This window comes from Mytilus trossulus, chromosome 12 (genome assembly GCF_036588685.1).
Source record: "Mytilus trossulus isolate FHL-02 chromosome 12, PNRI_Mtr1.1.1.hap1, whole genome shotgun sequence".
Lineage (NCBI taxonomy): Eukaryota > Metazoa > Mollusca > Bivalvia > Mytilida > Mytilidae > Mytilus > Mytilus trossulus.
Window position 1 is genome coordinate 35155725 of NC_086384.1, and position 23427 is coordinate 35179151.

A 23427-nucleotide genomic window follows, 5' to 3' on the forward strand; every position below is an offset into this window, starting at 1 on the left:
TGCAACTGTGCGTGTATTATAAATATTTCTTGTCCTAGTATAAGTCATTTGCAAGTGTATGTCTACCTGTGTGCCACTAGGTTCTATTTAAAATGTTATATCAGCGAGAAACTTGAAAGACACGTTTAGTTGTCATCTTATCATGTGTAATTTATCAGCTTTTGGTTAGGCTAATATTCATTTTCAAAGATATAGCTTTTGACATGACTGAAGGTCATATTTTGAAAAAAGAATAACCCGGAATTAAGGTTTAGAGTTAGGGTCATAATTAAAAAGAGTTAGAATAAACATTGTTTAAAAAGTAATTAATACAAAGATAATTCAATTTACATGAAACATGATACAAAAAACCATTGTTATCACAATTTAGAGGAAACACATCATATTTTTTTCTCAATTTTGAAGCAGAGATGGAGAATTATGGTTACAACACGTTAATAATTCAAGCAAAACACGTAAAATATTGTGGCATCATATTTATAATAATTCCTGTTCTCGTTGTTATACATCTTTTTCTTAAACAGGGTCTGTGGAAGGCGGGTCAGATATTGTTGAATTCACTGGTGTTGGTATTGTGAATCATGTAACATTTCACAGTCTTAACTTACAGAACGGACATGAATACTTTGCATCAGTTCAAGGTAAAACAAATGTAGTCCAACTTTTTTTTTAAATTGAACCTTTAAAGAAAAACGGCAGAAGAAAACAATATATTCAATGTATGCACATTTTAATTGAAAATTGTTTAATTGTTTGAGATAACGAAATTTAAACGTTTGCCATCAAAAGTTGACAGTATAATGTTTCTACTTTAAGTAGGATTTTAAATACAAACTGACCTTCAACTACAAAAGATTTTCATAAAATGGAATGAAAAAGAGATAAAATACTATGCAATTGTGCAAACAATACTTTATTCTGTAACATACTCCCTATTATTTCATTACATCCATTTAATTTTAAGGAATTGATTTTTCTGGAAGAAGTTCTATAGGACACTCTGTCTCCATCAAAGTAGATACAACTCCACCACATCTCACATCAAGACCTATTCTTATTGAAGGCAGACATATAAGAAATTCTTGTGAAATTCAAGCATGGTGAGTATATATCAAAATTTGAAGATTCATCATAGAATACGTTGATTTATTGATAACAAACTAGTATTCAAAACTATATCTAAAGTATTTATCTCAGTATATTCAATCAAAACACATTTTGATACATATTATTTTCAGCTGGAAGGATGTATTTACTGACTTAGAAAGTGGGATTAAACATTATCTAATAGAAGTTGGCTCCAAACCAAGTTTTGGGGACATTATCCAATCTATCAAGACAAATGAAGACTGTGGTGTTTTTGTACATTGTTTTGATAAAGATACCCATCAAGGACATGCATACTTTGTTACTGTTAAGGTATGGTTTTTTACATAACTTTACACATATGAACACTTTAATAATTTTTTACAGCCTGATAGAGATCATCTTCATTAGTTTATGTATTTTCATGTATATTCATTCCACTTTCAATTATGCTGAGACAGATTTTAAATGTGTTTTTGAAATCATAATTTCGTTCTCAATACGATAAACATATTATGTTTGAGACATTTGTCAAATGTAATACCTTACCACTAATTCTTTTAATTATAGGCAGTCAATAATGCAAATTTAGTAACAACTGCATCATCATGGGGCTACATTTATGATACAACTCCACCAGAAGATGGACAAGTATTTGATGGATTTTTGCATGACACTGAGATGACAAGAAAAGACATAGATTTTCAAACAAACTCAGATCAGCTTGGTGCTCATTGGGAAAAATTCTATGACCCACATACAACAATAAAGACCTACAAAATTGCGATAGGAACCTGTACTGGATGTGATGACGTATTACAAACACATGATATCGGATTAATACATGGTATTGCTAAATTCTTCAGTAAAATTAATATCGTAGAGTACTTAGAACTATATTTGATTGGAACCGTCAGGAGCAACCGTACAGTAAATTTATTAGGGACCCTCCGTTTTTTGTCATTGTAAAATCTTTCAAAATTGGGAAGAACCACGATCAGTTAAAGAATTTAAATCTTCGAGGAAAATAACTATAGGGTCATATTGGTAACACTTGCAAAAAAAGCACTTAAAGAAACCAGCCGGTTTAAAAAAATCACTTACAGTTACTAGAAAACTTGTAGTTCGAAAATACATAAACTCGGAAAGAAAACGAGAACGAAACGAATCAACGATTTAAATCAATTAGAAGCAGAAACGATCAATTATTTCATTTATTGGTCGTGTGTGAACAAAACGATCAATTCATTCCACTGTAATAAAACGCCCTTCGAAAAACCAGCTAGACTAAAAAAAAATCACTTAGATGATGCATGTATACTTGATTTCAGAGTTCGTGTTGAAAGGAATAAATTTTGCTGGTGGTGGGCGATATTACACGACAGTCACCGCATGTAATACAGCTGACCTTTGTTCGTCTGTCACTTCTGATGGAGTTACTATTGACAACAGTCCTCCAAATATTGGAAAAGTGAAGGATGGAGCAGATTATATAGACATACACTATCAATTTTCAAGGTATTTACAAGAAGTGATTAAACACTGAAACATCGTTATGTTTCTAGTTGTGAACAATTATACGACTGCGTCTTGAATTTGAAAATGAAACTCTCTTGAGAAGATAACACTCGTATTGGATAAGATTTGTGGTGGAATCTGTTTATCTAATTATTTTTAGACGATATTGAGAATAATCTACATAAAGATACGGTCTTTCAATGTGACGTTATGGTCATGGTTGCTTTTTTTCAGAAATAACAATAGGAAATGTAAAGGAAAGCGCAAAATTTGACAGTATAATCGAAATTTGACTGACGAATAACTAAAATTGGAAAAGCTCCACGTTGATTAAATAAAAATAATGAATAGATAAAGAAAAGAATAAATGGGATAAGAATTAGAGAAACAAATAAACATAACGAAAAATAAATAACGTTATAGCCAGTTTTGTTGACATTCTTAATCCATTACTATAGAACTATAAACGATATTAAATGTGTCAAAGACGAACGAAACGGTCACACTTAAGATTCTTGAAGTAGCAAAATAGAGATAAAAACATTGAAAAAAATAACAAAACTTGGTGCTGTAGTTTCAATTGCTCACATTCAAAAATAAAATCTGGAAAAGTTGAATTAGAAAAATATATTTTCTTCATGAAATATACTTTCATTGCTATTTTGGCAAGTATTCTTAAAAATGAAATTGTTTTAATGTCAACATATATATAATTTGATATGATTTCAGATCGTATGTAGCTGCAACTTGGCATGGTTTTAACGATCCACAATCAGGTTTAGATAAATACACCATTAGAGTGGGAACAACAATTGGAGGAAGTGATATTATATCTCAGACTGAATTCCCGTTGACGGATATAGTTGTGTTTCCCAATATTATTAAACCAATTTCAACAAACTCCAGAATCTACGTAACTGTCCGTGCATACAATAAAGCAGGTACTACGATACTACTGATATTATTGATATTATCAGAGGTACCTGGATTATAATTTAGTACGCCAGACGCGCGTTTCGTCTACATAAGTCTCATTAGTGACGCTCATATTAAAATAGTTATAAACCAAACAAATACAAAGTTGAAGAGTATTGAGGATCCAAAATTCCGAAAAGTTGTGTCAAAACGATTTAATAACAGCATCTTCGTATTATACCGGTAACATCGTATATTAGTACGACTGTGCAAATTTTATATACTTATAATATCTTTTCCCTTATGTGCATAGTATTGTCTATTTTTGACGATCTGGTACATAGTAAATTTGCTGGTTGGACCTTTATATACATTTTTCCAATAATCATATGTTTTGAATTATATAGGTCTTTACTCTGAAGCGACATCAAATGGTGTTTTGATTGATGATTCCCCTCCAATTTTCAGTCGCAAACCTGAATTATTTGAGCAGTTGGGATCGATGATGGAAAACTCAATTATTTATATGAGTTGTTTGAAAGTCTCTTGGGAAGTAAGCGACGGCGACTCTTACATTGAAAGACAGTATATATCAGTTACCTCTCACAGAGGTGGTGAAATTAATTCAACTTCTACAAAGGTAATACATTTCAGAAATTATATAGAGAGGCAAAAAATAATAAAAGGATATTGAAACGCAGAAGTCCTGAACTATATATAGCTAGCTGACAATGACATGATAAAACAAAAGAAAACGATTAAAAGGCTAACAGTATACAAACTACAGAAAGAAAGAAAAACTGAGCAAAATGAAACCCACGATTATCCAAGTGTGATATCAGGTACACCAGAATGATTAGCATATCTTGCTCGATATATATGTAGCACCGATCGTGCTGCTTATATAAGTACTGTATAAAAGTAAAATCACAAAAATACTGAGCTCCGAGGAAAATTCAAACCGGAAAGTTTTTAATCAAATGGCAAAATCAAATGATAAAACACAACAAAAGAATGAACAACAACTGTCATATTCCTAACTTGAAACAGGCATTTTCAAATGTACAAAATGGTGGATTGAACCTGGTTTTATAATGCTAAACCCGGTGAAAAGTCTTATTATGTAGGTCACACTAGCACTATAGGTAGTAAGTAAGTAAGTAATTAGTTTATGACAGTGTCACAATCTAATGTTATACATAATATATTATACATCAGATAAAATCAGCATAAACATATATTAGATTCCTGCCTTAAAAGACATATGAGACATTAATTTATTAGTTTGTGAAAAAACGAAGAAGCCTCTTATTTTAAAGCTGACATTACATGGAAACAAAATATAGACTTAGACTTAGACTACAGGCATATTTGAAATAATATTGAATTCCAGAAAACAGACAAATGCAAAGTTATAACTAGATCGGTTGATATTATTGATTTCAAAGCGTTCAGGTATGTACACTTTCAAGATGAATTGGTCATGTGATTGACTTTGTTATTTTCTTTAACAGCTTAATGGAATAGTTCGTGATTATATCTTTACCAGACTGAATCTTCACGATGGTGGCGAATACTTTGTAAATGTTATTGCATGCAACGGGGCTAAAGCGTGTGTAAGAGAGACATCTGGTGGTATTTTCGTAGACAACTCACCACCAATTGCAGGTAAAAATACCAAAATCAAAAAGCATGTTTTTGATGCAAGACAAACGTAAAATAAAAGTGAGACAACAAAAAAACTGAACTGCGAGAATAATTCTAAACGAGAAAGTCCCATATCAAATGGCGAAATCAAAAGATCAAACACATCAAACGTATGGATTACAATTGACATATTCCTGACTTGGTATAATCATTGTCGTATATACAGTTGGTTGATGAAACTTGTTTTTTTTGGCTAGCTGAAACTCTCACTTGTATAATACTTATAAAATTGCATTATATTGACAACGATGTGTGAACAAATAAGACATAATAGGTAAAAATGTCATAAATAGGGGAACAGCGGTCAACATAGTGATAAATATATTTCTTTTTATTACAATTTTATTTTCTATAGTTTATCCTTACAGTAGGGTGCTGTATTGTAGGAAATATCCACTATTCATAAAGAAGAACAAATTTTCTCTCGATATTATTCATATAACCACACACGAACTTTTCTATGTATTTTTTTTATATAACATATGTTAATATATAATTTTCAACATACATTGATTTGAAGGAACGTTTGCTATTGAAACGGACCATGCTGCTAAATTGAATCGTCATGTTGATGGTTGGTGGATGAAGTGGTCAACATTCAAACTGTGGTTGTCATGGATAGGATTCTCTGATCTTCATTCTGGTATAGACTACTATATGGTATCTGTTGGTAGTATATATATGCTGGATGATCTTAATAGTGTAAGATTTCAAATAAATGATATAACGATTGAATTTTTTAAACTAACACATTTCCTTTTAGAATTTTATCAATTCATTTATTGTTATTTCAACATTCATGTTCACATTTTTTCACTCATAACAAATCGTCAGGAACATCATACTGAAGCTGAGAATAAATATGAGTACAAGTACGAAATGCTGACGTTTTCAAGAGTTTACCAAACCGCATCCTGTTTCCATACCTTTTCTTCATAAATAACTAAATTTGCGTTTGTTCAACATTCGTTACTATTTATTTACTAATTGCCTAAATGTAACCAACTGTATATTTCCCGTGTTTATTATTTGGATTTTCCTCGTGCAAAAAAAGAGAGGTATGTTGCAAAAAAACGTATAATACTTCAAATATAAATTGAAATGCAACAGTAAAATCTATAATTGTGGATAGAACTCTATGAACATGTGCAAACATGGTAGTACAATTGATCACAAAAACGCCTGTAATGTCGAGTGCTTTAAGTTGTGTTCCATAATTAAGTGTATATATGTGTATGTTTGTAGGATAATAAACAAAAGAAATTTCATCACAATGACGATGGCGTAGATAAAGGAGACGAGGGGAAAGTGCAGACTTTTGAAGTAGATACGAAAAAATTAACTGACTACAACTATGTGTTCATCAGTGTTTGGGCAGTTAATAAAGTAAGACATTTGATACAATGCAACATTAGTTTATCGATATACAAATATATTTACAATACTTGGGGTATATCAGAAGCTCAAATCGAAGCAATATAGGTAACATGTTTAAGGTGAGCGCTTCCTGCACAGCAGGTTGAGAAATCTAGACTTAAATTAAAAACCCACCTTCACTATCAAGAATACACTGAAATGAAATACGTTTATTTTCAATTATTTAACAATTCTTGTCACTAAGAACTAACGATATAGCCATAGACCAGACACACTTATCAAATGGGATATTATAGCAACCAACTACGATAATATTTTATATTATTTAAATCGTTCCGTTTGTTTTAGCACTAAATTTGGATGTTCAATTCCACATATTTCAATTGATAACCTGAAATCGGGCAACACAACTTTATGACTTTGTTATTCGTTTATGACGGGGAATATGTTACTCTCTACCTTTCATCTGAATACAGATCATGCTATAATTCCTTGGGAATTTTCGTATTATGTAACAATAAACAGAATGCCTGACGTTGTCTCTAAAGTTGCAAATATGACTGCAAGCAAATATGCCTCTCGACATTAAAACATTTTATGAAAAGAAACAAAGCTACTAACAAACATTTTTAAAGGATATTTGATATTTCGTTTATCTAGGTTGGACTTCAAAGTGATATGATTCACAGTCAATTCCGTTTGATTCCTGGTGGTTCACTCGAGTTGATACGACGATGCTCTTCTAGTACATGTCTAGGACACTGTGTATGTGCACCAAAAGATCAAAGATGCCCTATTGAGGAATCGTCTTGTGTAGACACTACACATAGTAAGATATTATTTTAATGTTCTATCTTATGGCTGTATTTGTATATTTATGTGTTCTTCGTATACCTTACAGTAGGACAATTACTATTTTATTTATATTGTAACAATTTTAAACCAATCTAGACATGAATTCTACTGAAAATGTAGATTAACTAAATGCTCGTTCTTAATTGAAGTCAAGCAATTACAAAGCTGTGTTAACAAAACACAGAACTTATCTCAAAGTTAGCAAAGATAATCAAGTCATATCAAGGAACATACTTTTATTATTATATAAACCAATATTTGGCCAGCAGATGTTTTAAATCTAGACTATGAAAACTTTCATCAGGATCTAACCATAACGTTGACCTGCGAATTCGACATAAAACGCATTTATAACATTCAAATCATAAAATTTTGTACATAAATTAGGTTATTTTTCTTGTTGTTTATTAGTTTTGGGGATTTTAATTTTTGACTATGCGGTATGGGCTTTGCTCATTGTCGAAGGTCGTACGTAGACATAATGTTGGTAATTTCTGTGTCATTTTGTGTCCTCTTGTGAAGAGTTGTTTCATTGGCAATCATACACCACCTTCTTTTTTCTAGATCATATTATTTGTTTCACACCTAAAAACACAGTTTAATCTAAAATGAACATACCATAGGAGCAACCTTGTAAGATTGCGCTCATAAACATCCATTATATCATCTTCAAGTTTTAATCAAACATTATCAACTTGAAATAGAAAATTGTTTCATAAGTTCCAAGTAAGTTCTTCAATTTGAATTATTTTCTTACATTCGAGTTTCAATATTATTCATCTGTGTCGATGTTACCGCAAAACAGATCTTTCTATACATTATTATCTACTTGAAATTTTGCAAAGTGTATATGGAAGTATGTTGAATAATTTTTAGAAAACACAAATACCTTAATTGCTATCTATGACTTGACTGACTTACGACAAGGGGAAACAGAGGATATCAACTTTACGCCCTCATATGACACATTAGCAGCTAGATGGAGAATAGTTCAAATTCAAGGCTTATTGCCTCAATGGTACGTACATAAGGCTTTTATAAAGAATAAATGTAAATGGAAGATTTATTTTATATGATGTTATGCAATAAAACACATTGGTTGTGAGTGTTAAAAATGCTATAATTCCTGGAAATCCTATCAAATAAATTATTTGATATATTATATGTATTATTCTAAAAAAACATTAGATTTAGATTGGGTCCGCAGTATGCTTATCTTCCGTTGATACAAGCTTTACATGTTTATAAAAAAAAAGAAAATCTGGTGCTAGTACTTTTTCTGCAAAACAATCAATGTGTATTTGTACATACATTTCAATGTTATTGAATAAAAAGTATGAGTGTAGGTTCGTAAGACTAAATGAATACACTTTTGCATAGATGTTGTTGATACTCCAGTTGCTTAAATAATCTATAGAAATCCTTAAATATACTATAATTACAAAAACACAGGTTGGGAGTTCGTGTCTTTAGCAGAGCAGACTCAAATGAAGAGCATATATCAAAAAATCAAAAGTGTGATGAAGAAATGTATGAGTACATTTGTCTATATAGCAAATGAATCTATAAATAATCGAAAATAAATACGCATAAACTAATGAAATGATTTCATCACATAATATATATGAAATCTTTATGAGATTGTTATATTTGAAATAACAGAGATATGTCTGTATCATTGAGCTTCCAGAGTTATATCATTAACCGGAAATATGGTTATGCAGGCCATCGTGTCAGTTCAGCATATCATGTTCATGCTATTTTGTTGTTGTACTGTAATAAAGGTTCACAATTACACCTACTTAAGTTAATATATACGTGCATTACACATCATTAATTCGAATATAGATAACTGAAGTAAAAAGCAGAAATATATTTCCATTAACTTTAACAATATAGATGAATTTTATGTTGCCTCCAGGTATGAATGGAGTGTAGGAATAACAGAATCTAATGAACCAGAAGGGATAATTGATGGCTCTGTGGAAAATGTTTGGCATCCTTGTGGTCAAATAGATTATGCTATCTACACTTTACCTCGAGGTAGCTTTGCAACAATTTTATGAACATTTACTTGACCTATTGAATATTTCAATATTCAGTTAGTGTAGTATTATACATCATATTACTGTAAAAATATATTGTTTAGTGAGTTACAATCTTTATGGAGGGAAGAAAAAAAAATATTGGCTCCATAATTAATGATACCAAAAAAATAACGAACTGGACAACGACAGTGAAAAAAAACCTACTTGTTACTATGAAATAAAAACATGATAAAAGATATGATAATATAAGATTTGAAATTTAATAAGTTAAGATTGAATACCTCTATCAATATCACAATAAAAACAATAAAGGATGTGTACAATATCTTTAATAGTAAAAACGGCATTACTAAAAATCACGTTTAAGAAAGAGTATGGCAAACATGTATGGAAATCATTACAACATTTTATTCTCATATATTACTCTACAAATAAAAATATCGTCTAGAATGAACTTGTAAGTGACTCTCGAATCCAGAAATGGAAAGTCCAAATGAGAAACGAATCTCATGAGCGTTAAAGGTAAAACATTTTGAAAGGTTTTAACAAATAAGATATATTGATATTTTGGTCTACAAATTCATCATCGCATTTTATTATGTGTTAAAGAGACACCAATTGGACTTAAGAGCCGAAAACAATCGAGGACCATCAATGGGTGTCCAATCAGCGAGAAAATCCCATACCCGCAAGCTAGGCATGCTGCAACTGGCCTCTTAAACAAATGTGTACTAGTTCATAGATAATAAACGTCATACTATACTATACTATAGACATATATAAATGAACTTAAATCAAAAATCATACAAAACTAACAACGACCAGAGGCTTCTGACCTGGGACAAATGCAAAAATGCGGTGGGGATAAAATGTTTTATGAGATCTGAACCATCTCCCTTTATCTTAAGCCAATGTAGGAATAACAAACACACAACAATGCGCACAGGAAAACACTGTTAAAAAGAAGTTCGAGTCCGATTTCAGAATAGGTAACAAAAGAAACTAAACAAAATCACAATGATACATAAACTTAAAAGGACTACTACATATAGCAGTCAGTGACAAGCCAGATCCATATCTCAATTCAATTTAACTGATTGAAAGATAGCATATGTGTCTTCATTATATGAACTGTTTGCCTTTAAAAAAAATCTTGTTTTAAGCCTTGGTTAACTATTGATGCCTAAATGTCACATATAAAAAAAGAAACTTTAGCCAAAAAAGCTAATAGTATGTAGATATCATGTATAATGAAAGTTATACTAGTTTTATAGCTCAAAATATGAACATTATCCTATTTGAAAACAATTTATGGTTTATATTGCACTCTGGCAGGGTCCAAGTAATCGTGTAACTATAAATGGCTGACCCGTGTTAAATATCTCTTGCACGTAAAAGACACCCTTGTAAATTTGAAAAAGCGCAGACTAATGCCGCTACAAAGCAGCACTCGCACCCACAAAGTGGAAAAGGATTAAGATAAGTAGCAAAACTTGTTTTCCAATCCACTATTGATAAATATGTTTAAACTAAACTTATCACTATGTTTTGTAAATTGTTAACTGCTAAAAGTATGTGTTTTAGGAAAAGTTCTAAATGAGTTTCAGACATACTCATTCTTTGTCAGAGCATGGTATGATAGCAACACTTTTGCTGACTTCAAATCTAATGGTGTTACAGTTATGTCAAAACATCTGACGACAACGAACTTTATTGGGACGGGGGTAAGAAATTTATTGACCATTTGATATTCCTTGTTGTGTTCTCACGAAACAGTAAATGTGAACTCAATTCATATTCGGAAAGGTTAAATAGTACAATATTATTATACTTTGACTGAACAAGAAGGACACTTAAAATATATTGATCACCATGAATTCGATTGTGAAAGAATTTCACTGTTACCGAAACTTAAGGATGATATGTTATTTCATTGATCATAATCCATTATGAAAATAACGTCACGTCATTCATATACTTTACATTTTAAAAACTTGTTTAACCAATCACAGAATTAGGATTGATGCTTTTAAAAATATTACCATTCAAAACATTAGATACTGAAATGGAGAATCCGTCACATCCAGGGATAAATGTATTGCTCGCTTTATGTAAAGATTATCTAAACCACAATACTCGAGAAAATATCGAAGATGATATATTTTAATCATGTAACGTAAAAGAAGGATAATTGAAGTTTACTATAGAAATCAGTTTAAAAAATACGAACAAAGTAGATTTAGGGAGAACTTTTATGAGAGCAACAAAAAACAGCGACCCTGGCCAAAATACATTTAAACCATTTTATAGCAAATATTTTGGGGAAAAATAATTCAATTTAGGTTTTCTTGGTAAGTCAAGAATATATACTGTTTTGGCATGGTTTATGTATAAAAATAATTCAAAAGTATTACAGTAAATGACAATTTACTAAAATTGTAGGTAATGGAAACTATCCCTGGACACTGGAAAAAGGATATTGATTATATGCTACGAGGAGGGATATTTTCTGTTTCATGGCATAACGCATTTGTCAAGGCCAGCACTGTTATAGAGAGATTCCATGTTTATTTGAGTACTTACCCGGGTGGTATGTATTATATTTAATTACTTTAAAAATGTAAACAAAATCTCATTGTTAAAAGAAACCTTATTCAGATACATTTTGGAGAGCATGTACGTTGATAAATAAGCAGCTTTTTTCCGCAACGTTTGTGACCACATTTGTACTAAAAACATTGATTATTAAACTGTACAAAAACGTGTTTAAAATTTTGTAGTACCATATTTGCTGTGCCTATAATTCAGCATAAATACAATGGTAATACTTCTGAGTAGCTGTCATCTGAAACACCTTCACAGTTGAGAACAGTTCGTTTTAATTTTGATTTTCTCTTCTCTACCTTTTGATATTCCACTGATAAACATAAAATGAATACATATGAATGCCTTAACACCTAGTTTTAATCCTATACAAAGATTAAAATCTAATTGTTGTCTTCATCTCTATTATCTTGTCCTCGCATGGTATCAAAATTAGTTATTTCACATTATCTTATACAGTATAAATCATAATTTGATCTATTGTATAAAATGTTGTGCAAATTGATTCAAACTTCTTTGGATATACATTTAGCAGGAACGCTTTAACACTAAGCATTTTTTTGTTAAGGATGGATAAACAGTACATACGATTGAGTATGTTTGGAGTACTTGTTATTCATCTTCTAAGTAGGGAATACAAATAACTTCACATCCCAAATCCCAAATCCAATGCCATCTCTGTCACGGGAAACATAGTCTTTATTTGTATTTGATGAGGCATACACATGTGTTATGCATTAAGGTGTTATATACAGATGCAAAAAAACTTGATGATCTTTCCCCTTTACACGTAATCTTCATCAGCATTATCAGATCTCTTCATTAATTCTATTTTTAAAAGCTTCTTTTTACAAATACGGATAAGAAATAAAGAGAACAGTTATTGTTTCCAAAACAGAGCATATGATTTCAAACTTTAAAGAACATATGCAATTTTGAAATAGAATTACATGTTTTAAGGGAATATTTAATTTTGAGAACTTAGTGACTTGGAAATAACAATGGTTGATCAGAAACAATATGGTGTACCTCTTTTCTATAAACATTGCTACTTGTCTATTTATTGCACTAAACTTGCATAAACATATATTTTTTTCATATTATAGTTGTATAATTCATCTTCATTAGACATCAATAACAAGCTTGATGGTACTTTAATAAGTTATTTCAATTCACACCTTTTACACTGATTTAGTAAACACAACAAACAAACTTTATTTCAGGTTATGACATACACAAAGTTGAAATAGATATTCCGGGATCGGTTTCAACGGTTAACATCAGCCGAGTTCCACTGCTACCCGGTGTTTGGTATTATTCTAATGTGGTTGGTTACAGTTATGCTGGACATCACGTGACACTGTCATCAGATGGGTTTACTGTTGATATAGATAAACCTTTAATCGGAGTTGTGCATGACGGCATCGGTTAGTTTATTCTAGTATGACTGTAATGAAACAATTATTTAATGGCAACGATTTAAATGTGAATAATTAAGTGCAAACTAGTATTTAAAAACACAGGATGTCCTTTTCGTTAATTGTTCATACTAAAATCCACATATCGACTTGAAAATAAAGATATATTTAGCATTACCAAGAACGAAATATATTGAGATTCGTACTTTTGATAATGAATTCTACATTTTATTCTAGAGTCAGTTTTCCATTAGCATTTCTATATTCTATAGGACACAGGGAAATTGATTATCAAAACAGTTCACGGGTCGTTGCTGCATCTTGGAGTGGTTTTGTAGATCATGACTCCGGTATTCAGAATTATTACTGGTGTGTTCAAAATGAAATCACTGGTACAGAATGTGATGTGCTGCCTTATCAAAATGTTGGTATTCAAAGATCAGTATCCAAATCTATCAACTCTTCTAAGATACATTCAGGTAATTAATTACCGTAGCTCAAAGCTATTAATTTAAAAGTGTTTTGAAAATTAGCGATAGAAAACTGAAGACAAAAGAACGGTGTTTTTCTATGTTATGTTATGCTATTGTTTCAGAAAAAGGGAGAAGGTTTGGTACCATTGAAATGTTTAATCCCGCTGCAAATGCTTGCACCTGTCCTAAGTCAGGAATCTGATGTACAGTAGTTGTCGTTTGTTTAGATAAATTATACGTGTTTCTCGTTTCTCGTTTTTTATATAGATAAGACCGTTAGTTTTCTCGTTTGAAAGGTTTTACACTAGTCATTTTGGGCCCATTATAGCTAGTTGTTCGGTGTGAGCCAAGGCTCCGTGTTGAAGGCCGTGCATTGACCTATAGTGGTTTACTTTTATAAATTGTTATTTGGATGAAGAGTTGTCTCACTGGCACTCACACCACATCTTCCTATATCTATGTAAAATAGTTAGATAAATACTAGAACATACCCATTTAGAGCGTGGTTGAGCGTGGTTGAAAGTATGTAAATGAAGGCAACAGTAGTATACCGCTGTTTGAAATTCATAGATCGATTGAGGAAAAAAACAAATCTGGGTTGCAATCTTTAACTGAGGGAAACGCATCAAATATAAGAGAACTACGTCACGACAGTAACACAACATTTAAATGTAACATACACAGAAACGAACTATAATATAACAATGGCCCTTTTCCTGACTTGGTACAGGACATTTTAAGAAAAAATGTTGGGTTGAACCTGGTTTTGTGGCATGCCAAACCTCCCGCTTTAATGGCAATGTTAAATATAACATTTAAAAGACAACATTGCATGACAGGACTACAAACAAATAAATGGAAGAAAATATAGAACAGAGAAACACCCGAAATTTAGCTAACAAAAGGTACCTGGTTTAAAATTTAATACGCCAGACGTGCGTTTCGTCCACACAAGACTAACCAGTGATGCTCAGATGGAAAAAGTTTGAAAGCCACTGAGTACTGTAAACTCTTGTAGGACAATTTTTTGTAAAAGAATTTATCACTGGAAAATTTCAAGAAAGGTATCAAAGTATAAGTACTTGGTTATAGGACTTTTGTTTTTGTCCCACATCCCTTTTTTCCAAAGTTCGTTATTTTTTAGGTTTTCTGATTTTTTTTATACACAATACATGTACTATAAATAAAGTGTTTATGATATTTACTATTAATTCCAGGTTTCCTTTCCTATACGATATAGTCATTATAAAGACTATCGGTCTATATAAAAAGTAAAAACACAAAAATACCGAACTCCGAGGAAAATTCAAAAGGAAAATCCAAAATCAAAAGGCAAAATCAAAAGTCCAAACACATCAAACGAATGGATAACAACTGTCATATTCCTGACTTGGTACAGGCATTTTCTAAAGTAGAAAATGGTGGATTGAACCTGGTTTTATAGCTAGCTAAACCTCTCACTTGTATGACAGTCGCATCAAATTCCATTACATTGTCAACGATGTATGAACAAAACAAACATACTCAAAGAGTAAAAATGTCAAAAATAGGGGTACAGCAGTCATTATTGTGTTATCATCTTAATATCACTATAAAAACAACAAATGTAACGAAGAATCACAAAAAGGCATACATCAAAATTAACATACTCATTTTGCTTTTCTTGTACCACTTAATTTATGTATATAAAGTCTACCCGTAAAGGAAAAAAGGTTTTCATTGCTGGTGTAAAAATACGCGTTTGAAATTCGTACAGGTAGACATAAAAATAATTTTGTCGTTAAAAGTATGAACGCAACAAACAATATACTTGTAACAGCCGCGGAGAGTAAACTTTGTTTTGATGGTCAATAGCAGATACACTAAATTATAGTGTATGTAGGATCATAGTATACAGAAAAACGTAAACAGAGGTGTAACCTCCCCAAGTTCTTATGAGTATTATGTGTAATTGTAAAAATAGTCCCAAACGAAAGTCCTGTCCGTGAACTAAAAGTCCGTTCGATGACGGAAACAATATTTGGACGCCAAAATATCCCAAACTGAATAATCATAAACTAGGATGGCAAATGCGACTATGCATGGTACATATAGGACACTGAGCAATACTGATTAATTTATTGTGGAGAAAGCTAAGAGAAGCGACAAACAAAATGAGGTCTTCGACTTCATAGTAAAGATGATAAATTAATCAATAAGTAGAAAAAAATGTTATTGTCTTATAAGTTCTTTTTATATTCTAGGTTCTAAGGTAGTAAGCAAGGTATATGCTGTTGATTTTGTTGGCCATGTATCGGACATTGCAACATCGGATGGTGTCACAATTGATGAAACCCCACCAAAACCGGTAAAGCTGATTTTCACTGAAAAAAGTATGATAAAGAACCCATCATTTGAAGACGGTGGTAATGACTTTGTAGACATTTCAAACATTTCTGCAGCTTATATTTGTGGATATACAAAACCAGATCACTGGAATTCTTCCGATGAGGATTGCATTTGCGTCCTGGGTTCATCAAAATCTATTGCTATGGATGGTCGATCATTTTTATTTCTCAGAGGAAGTGTATTGCAAACATTATTTAACTTACAAATAGACAACACATACAGTATTAAATTCTTTACTGCTTATGTCCCCTTTGAAGATTCAGTGCTTTCTAATAAAGAAGGTTATATTGAATTTGGAAATGAAAGACATGTGTTTCTTGTGTACCAAAAGCCAGGCAAACATGGTTCTGACATTGAAGTATCCTGGCATTCTCATACATTTTTCTTTACCGCTAAGAATACAAAAGTTAATATTTCATTTGGAAGCATGGACGACACCACAGGCATTTTACTCGATGATATTCAGATATCTAAGGCTGAAGTATTTGATGTAGAGATAAACTCTTATCCAGTTTTATCTCACGCAATATGGCTACACGAATGGTCATCAATACATGCCTCATGGCAATTTGTTGATGAGGAAAGTCCTATTGTTGAATATCTCTGGGCTATTGGTAAGTTCTTAGATAACTTAATATTTATCAAAATTATGCTAGGTCCAAAACATGGAAGCCAAAATTGAACATATTTGATATATAGCAACTAGCAAGAAATATTTTTTAACATAATATATTACGTGCACTCATTATGTTATTAACTTATGGCATCATGCAGTGCTATTGCAATGTTTTTCAATGAATTTAAGAATTCATTAACAATAGAAGGCTTATAGTTTGGTACAATAGGATAGATCCGACTCTTTATTTGTCCTTAAAGTGGTACCTAACACCTTCACTAAAATTAGTTTGGCTTGTTTAATTTTCAAAAAACGTTTGACAAAGTATTTACTTTGACCCTTTGACAAAAATATTAAAAAAGTCAAAAGTTTTGAACCATTTTATTAGAAAAATTACACTGGTTATATAGCAGTTTGACAAACACTAATTTTGATCATTGAGAAGCTTAATATTCCCTTAACAACACAACTTAATTAAAACGTTTAGCAGATTTTACAGATTAATCTCCCTGTAGTGTTAGGTGCCAAATTAACATAACAATTAGGAAATAAATACAACGCAGAGATGAAATGGAGGTAAAGTTTTGTTTAAAGGTAATTTTGACCAATAACACTCAATGATGTCCATTTTTTTGCATTATTAATGACATTTACATTATTTGAAAGGTTATAAAGAAGGGAGCACAGAAATACAGAGATATACAAGTGTTGGGCTGAACACCTTTGCCAATAATAATAATATTACATTAGCACATACTTCTCAAGTCCACATAACAGTTGTTTCGATCAATGGTGCTGGGTTGTCGTCAGTAGCCACAGCAGAAACACTTTTTATTGATCTAACACCTCCTGATATAGAATTCGTTTATGATGGAATCGGTAGGTAGACAAGATAACGAGTTTGCTAAGTAAGACACATTCCATTTATCTAGTTTATGGATCATGTTATATTTTTAATCATAGTCAAAAGGAAAACTTCTATTATCTATGACATTATTTTTAAAACTCAACCTGTTTGTATTTCCCATGTAATTTGAAATTGAATCAAAAGATATATTCTTTTTCCTTATCAGATTTGGTTTGGTGTGTTAGAAACTTATAATCAATTTTTTTAGTCAAAACAAATCAAAACAGCTCCACAAACGATAAATGGTCGTCTTTTTGGTCAAAATATCAATAGTTGGCACTATGATTTCTGAGACCATTAGATAAACATGAAAGTATAATTAGTTAAGGAAACGAAATTATGCCGATTGATAACATAAAAAAAATTAAAAGCACAACATTCCATACCAATCACACACATCAGTTGTCTGCACAAAGAAAAACAACAACAATCAACACATGCATTTTTATAGTTGATATATCCAGAGTATTAGACCTTTATATATCTGAAAAATATGATCCATGTAGTTTATAGCTGATTGTGACCTTGTGTGGTAGTGGAGACGTATCATGGCGAGTGATGCAGGCTAAGGAGATGCCCACACTGTCGATATACTGAGTTTAGTTTCTTTTTAAGCTAATGCAACTCCATAGGTTTTGGTTTTCTACCTTGATTTGCATCCACGAAATGAAAATTATCCAATAGTTGGATCAAAATTTCGAGTGATACCCTTAGGTTCCAAGACTCACAAAAAAAAACCCGTTGATGTATCGATCAGCGATATTTGAACTTGTGTAATGATCTGTCGCATTGATTATGCTTATTGTTTTTTAATGATTTAACAGTAACAATTTGTTTTCTTATTTATCTGAATGTACCGAATATCAAATACTCGTCTAAACATCAACCCAACAATGTTAGATCTATAAATTTGCTTTCGCAAATTATTGGTTCTTCCCTCGCCGGGATTCGAACCCATGCTTCTGTGCTATCGTGACACCAAATCGCCTGCACTGCAGCTGTCCCGCGTACTTACGAATATCAAATATATATATTTGCAAATGTTTCTCATGTCATTTAGTGAAACCATTGAAAGTTCTCATTACTGCATTAAATAATAATCTTCCACAAAATGTTATAAAATTATAAAAAGTGTACAATGTACCTAAAGCCAGAAGTGTAGATTTAATGCGACTAGTCAATACATGTTTGAATCAGTCCTGATATTATGTTGGTATAATATAGGTTATGACATAGACAGTCAAACCACAGATGAAATTATTGCTAACTGGAGGGTAGAAGATTTGGAGTCTGGATTATCGTATTGTGAATGGGCAATCGGTAAGTTTTACTGCTTCACTGCAACATTAAATATAGGCTATTCGGATTTATATTTAAGATGCATGATTAAAAATGGAATTTCGTGGAACATTTTCTGTAACTATATATTCATTCGAAGAGAAATGTCTTTGTTAATTCTATTCCTGTTTCAGTGTAAACAGTTTTGCACAACTATTATATCATAGATAAATTAGTATTTAGAGAAAAACGTTTTGTGCCAAAAAAAATGTATAAATGATAATCGGAAATAAGTATATTCTTTGTTCAAGGCAAATATTAATTTAAAACCGATCTCTACATTTTGTTTTAAAAAACTGCAGTTCAACGCTTGAAATTTAAATCTTATTCATAGGTTTTAGTGAATTAGGTAATGAGGTCCAAGCGTTCGTCCGAATATCGTCTGAACTGTCATCTGCGTCTAAAGTATTTGACCATAGTTTGTTGTCATCGAAGACGGTCTATGTAACTCTACGATGTCACAATAAGGCAGGCTTACACATCAAGAAATCATCAAATGGAGTTACAATATCAGACAGTCCTCCATCTATACAGAATGCTCAGGTTCAAATTCTTGACCAACCTATTACAGAGTACAAAAGTAAATCAAACTTCCATGGAAACACCTCTACTGTGCGGTTGAAATGGATGGGCTTTGAAGATAAATTAGGCTTAGATTCATTTCTTGTAAGTAGATAATATCTGTTTATTAAATTTCAGGTACAGCGTTAAACACACAACACTGTCGGCCACGATTTTCTAATACTCTGTACACTATCTTCTTTTGTTGACAATCCCTAGTTTTAGATGTAGTCACTTTTTTAATCATCATTTTTCAAAGATTCCTGCTTAAAACATCTGGCCTTTTTAACTCTTTTGGATTCGAGCGTCACTGATAAGTCTTTTGAAGACGAAACGCGCGTCTGACGTATATACAAAATTCAGTCCTGGTATCTATGATGAGTTTATTTAAAGATAATTGTGGAAGTTAACGTAATTTATCATTGTGGTTTCGTACCAGCAATCATTGTAAATCAGTATTTCAATTTCTTTGAAATTTTTAGAAAATGTTTGCACTTCTATTTATTTTTTGATACCGTGAATTTTGAATTTGACATATCAAGACATTGTTTCTTTCATCATTACTCAAAGACATCATACAGCCACAACTCTTTGTTCATGACTAAGTAGATAAAAGTAACAGTATTATACCGCTGTTCAGTTACGTGTTCAAACATTTTTTCTACATACATCAATAGTGATACGTTTATTTTGTTCGAATTGAATGTTTTATGTACAAGTTGCATTCTTTCTCTACAACAGATTTGCTTCTCTAACTTCTCTCAAACTTTTCCATTGATTTCAATTAAACATTAGGAAAATCTTTCTTATCTAAAGCCGACTTTTCAATTTATTTGTAATGTTTAGATGTGAAAACTTCCAATTATACTGCACAGAGGTTTTCTAAAGTCACATTCCTTCCTTTTATGAAATCATCTTGATGAACTTAATTATAAATATTCACTATCATAGGCAAACATTCTAAATAGTGAATTATACAGTCTTGACAGAATGACGTCTTTGTCGCATTATAACAGACTATCCTTATATATTCAAGGTTGAATTTGAAAACCAAGACAAGACGGTTCCATTATCAGAGACAGTTCTTTATGATCATGGTGGTGTAATGTACTGTAGTATGACTGGTTTGGACTTGCATGATGAACAGTACGTAGCCAGAGTATCCGCAATTAACAATGCATTTCTATCAAGTCAACCTGTATCAACAAATATTTCTGTGTCAACAAAAAATCCTCAAATATCAGGTATGTTGCCGTTTTACTTTTTTAAAATGCTTTTGTCTTTTCCCGAGGGTACATATAAACGTTTTGATGTTCGGACCTAATGAGCAAAGCTAAGACTAATAGTACTGTTGAAGTTGTGCTAAAATATTTGGTAATTATAAATACAGAAGATATTGTATGATTGCCAATGAGAGAACTGTCAACAAGACCAAATGACACTGAAATAAACAACTATAATGTCCATTATTTATTTCATGTATGTTTTTATTGTTTTCAGTACTCCTTTACCTTGTTATTGACTTAATATTCTGTTGTAATTGATAATAAGTCTAGTATCTTTAAGTACGAGTTCTAGATCTTTTAATATTTAACAATACAAACAATTTGAGAACATTTAGGAATCATTAACATGTATTACCATCTTATACTTCAACAAAATAGCATTTTTAAGAAATGATCTACATGTAAGTAAGTACAATGAAAATGGAAAAAAGTCTATCACATATAAACAAATTCCAAAATATTTAATCAACACTTAAATATTCTTTAAAACAACCAGTGCATACTAGAAAAATGGTCTGAGATATTAATAGGAAATGGTAAATGGAAATGACGGGAATTATCAATTGAATAATCGGGGGAAAATATAATAAGTGTAAAGACATGAATTAAATGAGAAGAGATTTAGGATCATTTAGAGTATGACATATTGCATAAAAACATGTGGCATGTTTCCAATTTTAAGATAGAAGTCTTCATGCTCTTCAACTTCGTACTTTATTTTTCCCTTTTAACTTTTTTGGATTCGAGCGTCACTGATGAGTCTTTTGTAGACGAAACGCGCGTCTAGCGTATGTACAACATTTAGTCCTAGTATCTATGATGAGTTTATTTACAACCACTGGGTCGATGCCACTGCTGGTGGAGATTTATATCCCCGAGGGTATCACCAGCCCAGTAGTCAGCATTTATGTGCTTACATGAATTATCATTGATATGGTTGTATTTATAAATTAACTGTTTACAAAATTTATAAAAAAATTCAAATCCTAATTAAGGCTTTTCTACTGTACCTCAGGAATAGATTACCTTAGCTGAATTTGACAAAACTTTTAGAAATTTTGGTCCCCATGCTCTTCAACTTCGTACTTTATTTGGCCTTTTTAACTTTTTTGGATTCCAGCGTCACTGATGAGTTTTTTGTAGACGAAACGCGCGTCTGGCGTACGTACATAATTTAGTCCTGGTATCCATGATGAGTTTATTTATGATTGATTAATCTACGCTATGAGTATATTCCTCGTTAGATCTTTTCACATATCTTAATAACAATACAATAACAGTGTATGTATACATAATAACTGAATGCATTATATATGTTTAGAAACAAAGTCCATCACAACGTTTGAAACGAACAGAACTTTGACCATAAACTGGAAAACGTATTTTACCTCGGCATTTACCTTGTACTATGAAGTGTCTGTAGGGACAGCTTCAAATGGAGCAGATATTGTACAGTGGCAGGAGACGACAAGTGAATTTCTTGTGATGCATGTCCCACTCCAGGTTAAATTGTACAATGGAATGACGATTTATATTACAATAACAGCCATTGGATTAAATGGGAAGCATACAACAAAAACTATTGCTATGACTGTGTAATCATAGGATATATACTATGTGCGTTGACACATATTTGCAATTATCTTGTAAACGCCGATTGCGGCAAGACTCTTCCCTCATTATGCTTTGTGTTTTGTTTGTATCTTAAATAACATATCTTTATTATTTACTTGCAGTTATAAAAATATATTCTGTAAATATCGTACAATTGTTCTACTCATCTCATCATTTTCCAATTTTCATACTCAGTTATACTTTTTTTCTTCAAATCGTTGCTGATGTAGCTAGACCCTTATTGTCTCGCTTGCAACGAAAGTCACGGAAAGCGATACATAGGAATTGATTTTCCGTCGACAGCGACGGTGACAGTCAACATGAAAACGGCATCAACAATTGTTAAGTTTTCTGTTTAAGTTGGTTTGATAGATAATTGATATTTTATACAAAGATGCATTACTAACAGTTTCACATGCCTTCTGTTTATAGAATGCACGGTAGGTGTTCCCTGTCTGAAAGGGATCTGAAATTGACTTGCCCAGTAGTCAACACTTTCGTGTTGACATGGACATTAATTATGTGGTCATTTTCATAAATTATCTGTTTACAAAACTTTGAATTTTTCAAAAAAATTAAGGATTTCCTTATCCCAGGCATAGATTACCTTAGCCGTAATTGGCACAATATTTGGGAACATTAGATCCTATAAGTGCTCTTCAACTTTGTAACTTTTTAGATATGAGTGTCACTGATGAGTCTTATGAAGACGAAAC

At 31.7% G+C, this 23427-nt stretch overlaps 1 protein-coding gene across 1 annotated transcript; it reads left to right on the forward strand.

The window, feature by feature from the left end:
* Window positions 1-617: 617 nt before the first annotated feature.
* Window positions 618-22795, forward strand: LOC134692402 (uncharacterized). The gene is made up of 22 exons (XM_063552852.1): window positions 618-652; window positions 1239-1419; window positions 1657-1951; window positions 2418-2604; window positions 3334-3545; window positions 3927-4159; window positions 5034-5187; window positions 5747-5928; window positions 6472-6612; window positions 7264-7432; window positions 8335-8476; window positions 9380-9501; window positions 11091-11230; window positions 11949-12096; window positions 13334-13537; window positions 13801-14007; window positions 16245-17003; window positions 17672-17884; window positions 19137-19232; window positions 19585-19916; window positions 20848-21055; window positions 22419-22795. The coding sequence occupies exons 1-22, from the start codon at window positions 618-620 to the stop codon at window positions 22694-22696; spliced, it is 4638 nt and encodes a 1545-aa protein (XP_063408922.1). The 3' UTR covers window positions 22697-22795.
* The last annotated feature ends 632 nt before the right edge of the window (window positions 22796-23427 follow it).

What these genes read in the sequence shown, in the direction of transcription:
- LOC134692402 (XM_063552852.1), top strand. Translation starts at nt 618, where the DNA reads ATGAATACTTTGCATCAGTTCAAGGTAAAACAAAT. An exon ending in TTAATTCAACTTCTACAAAG is followed by an intron (nt 4,160 to 5,033) that starts GTAATACATTTC and finishes TTTCTTTAACAG; the next exon opens with CTTAATGGAATAGTTCGTGA. An exon ending in GTGTTTGGGCAGTTAATAAA is followed by an intron (nt 6,613 to 7,263) that starts GTAAGACATTTG and finishes TCGTTTATCTAG; the next exon opens with GTTGGACTTCAAAGTGATAT.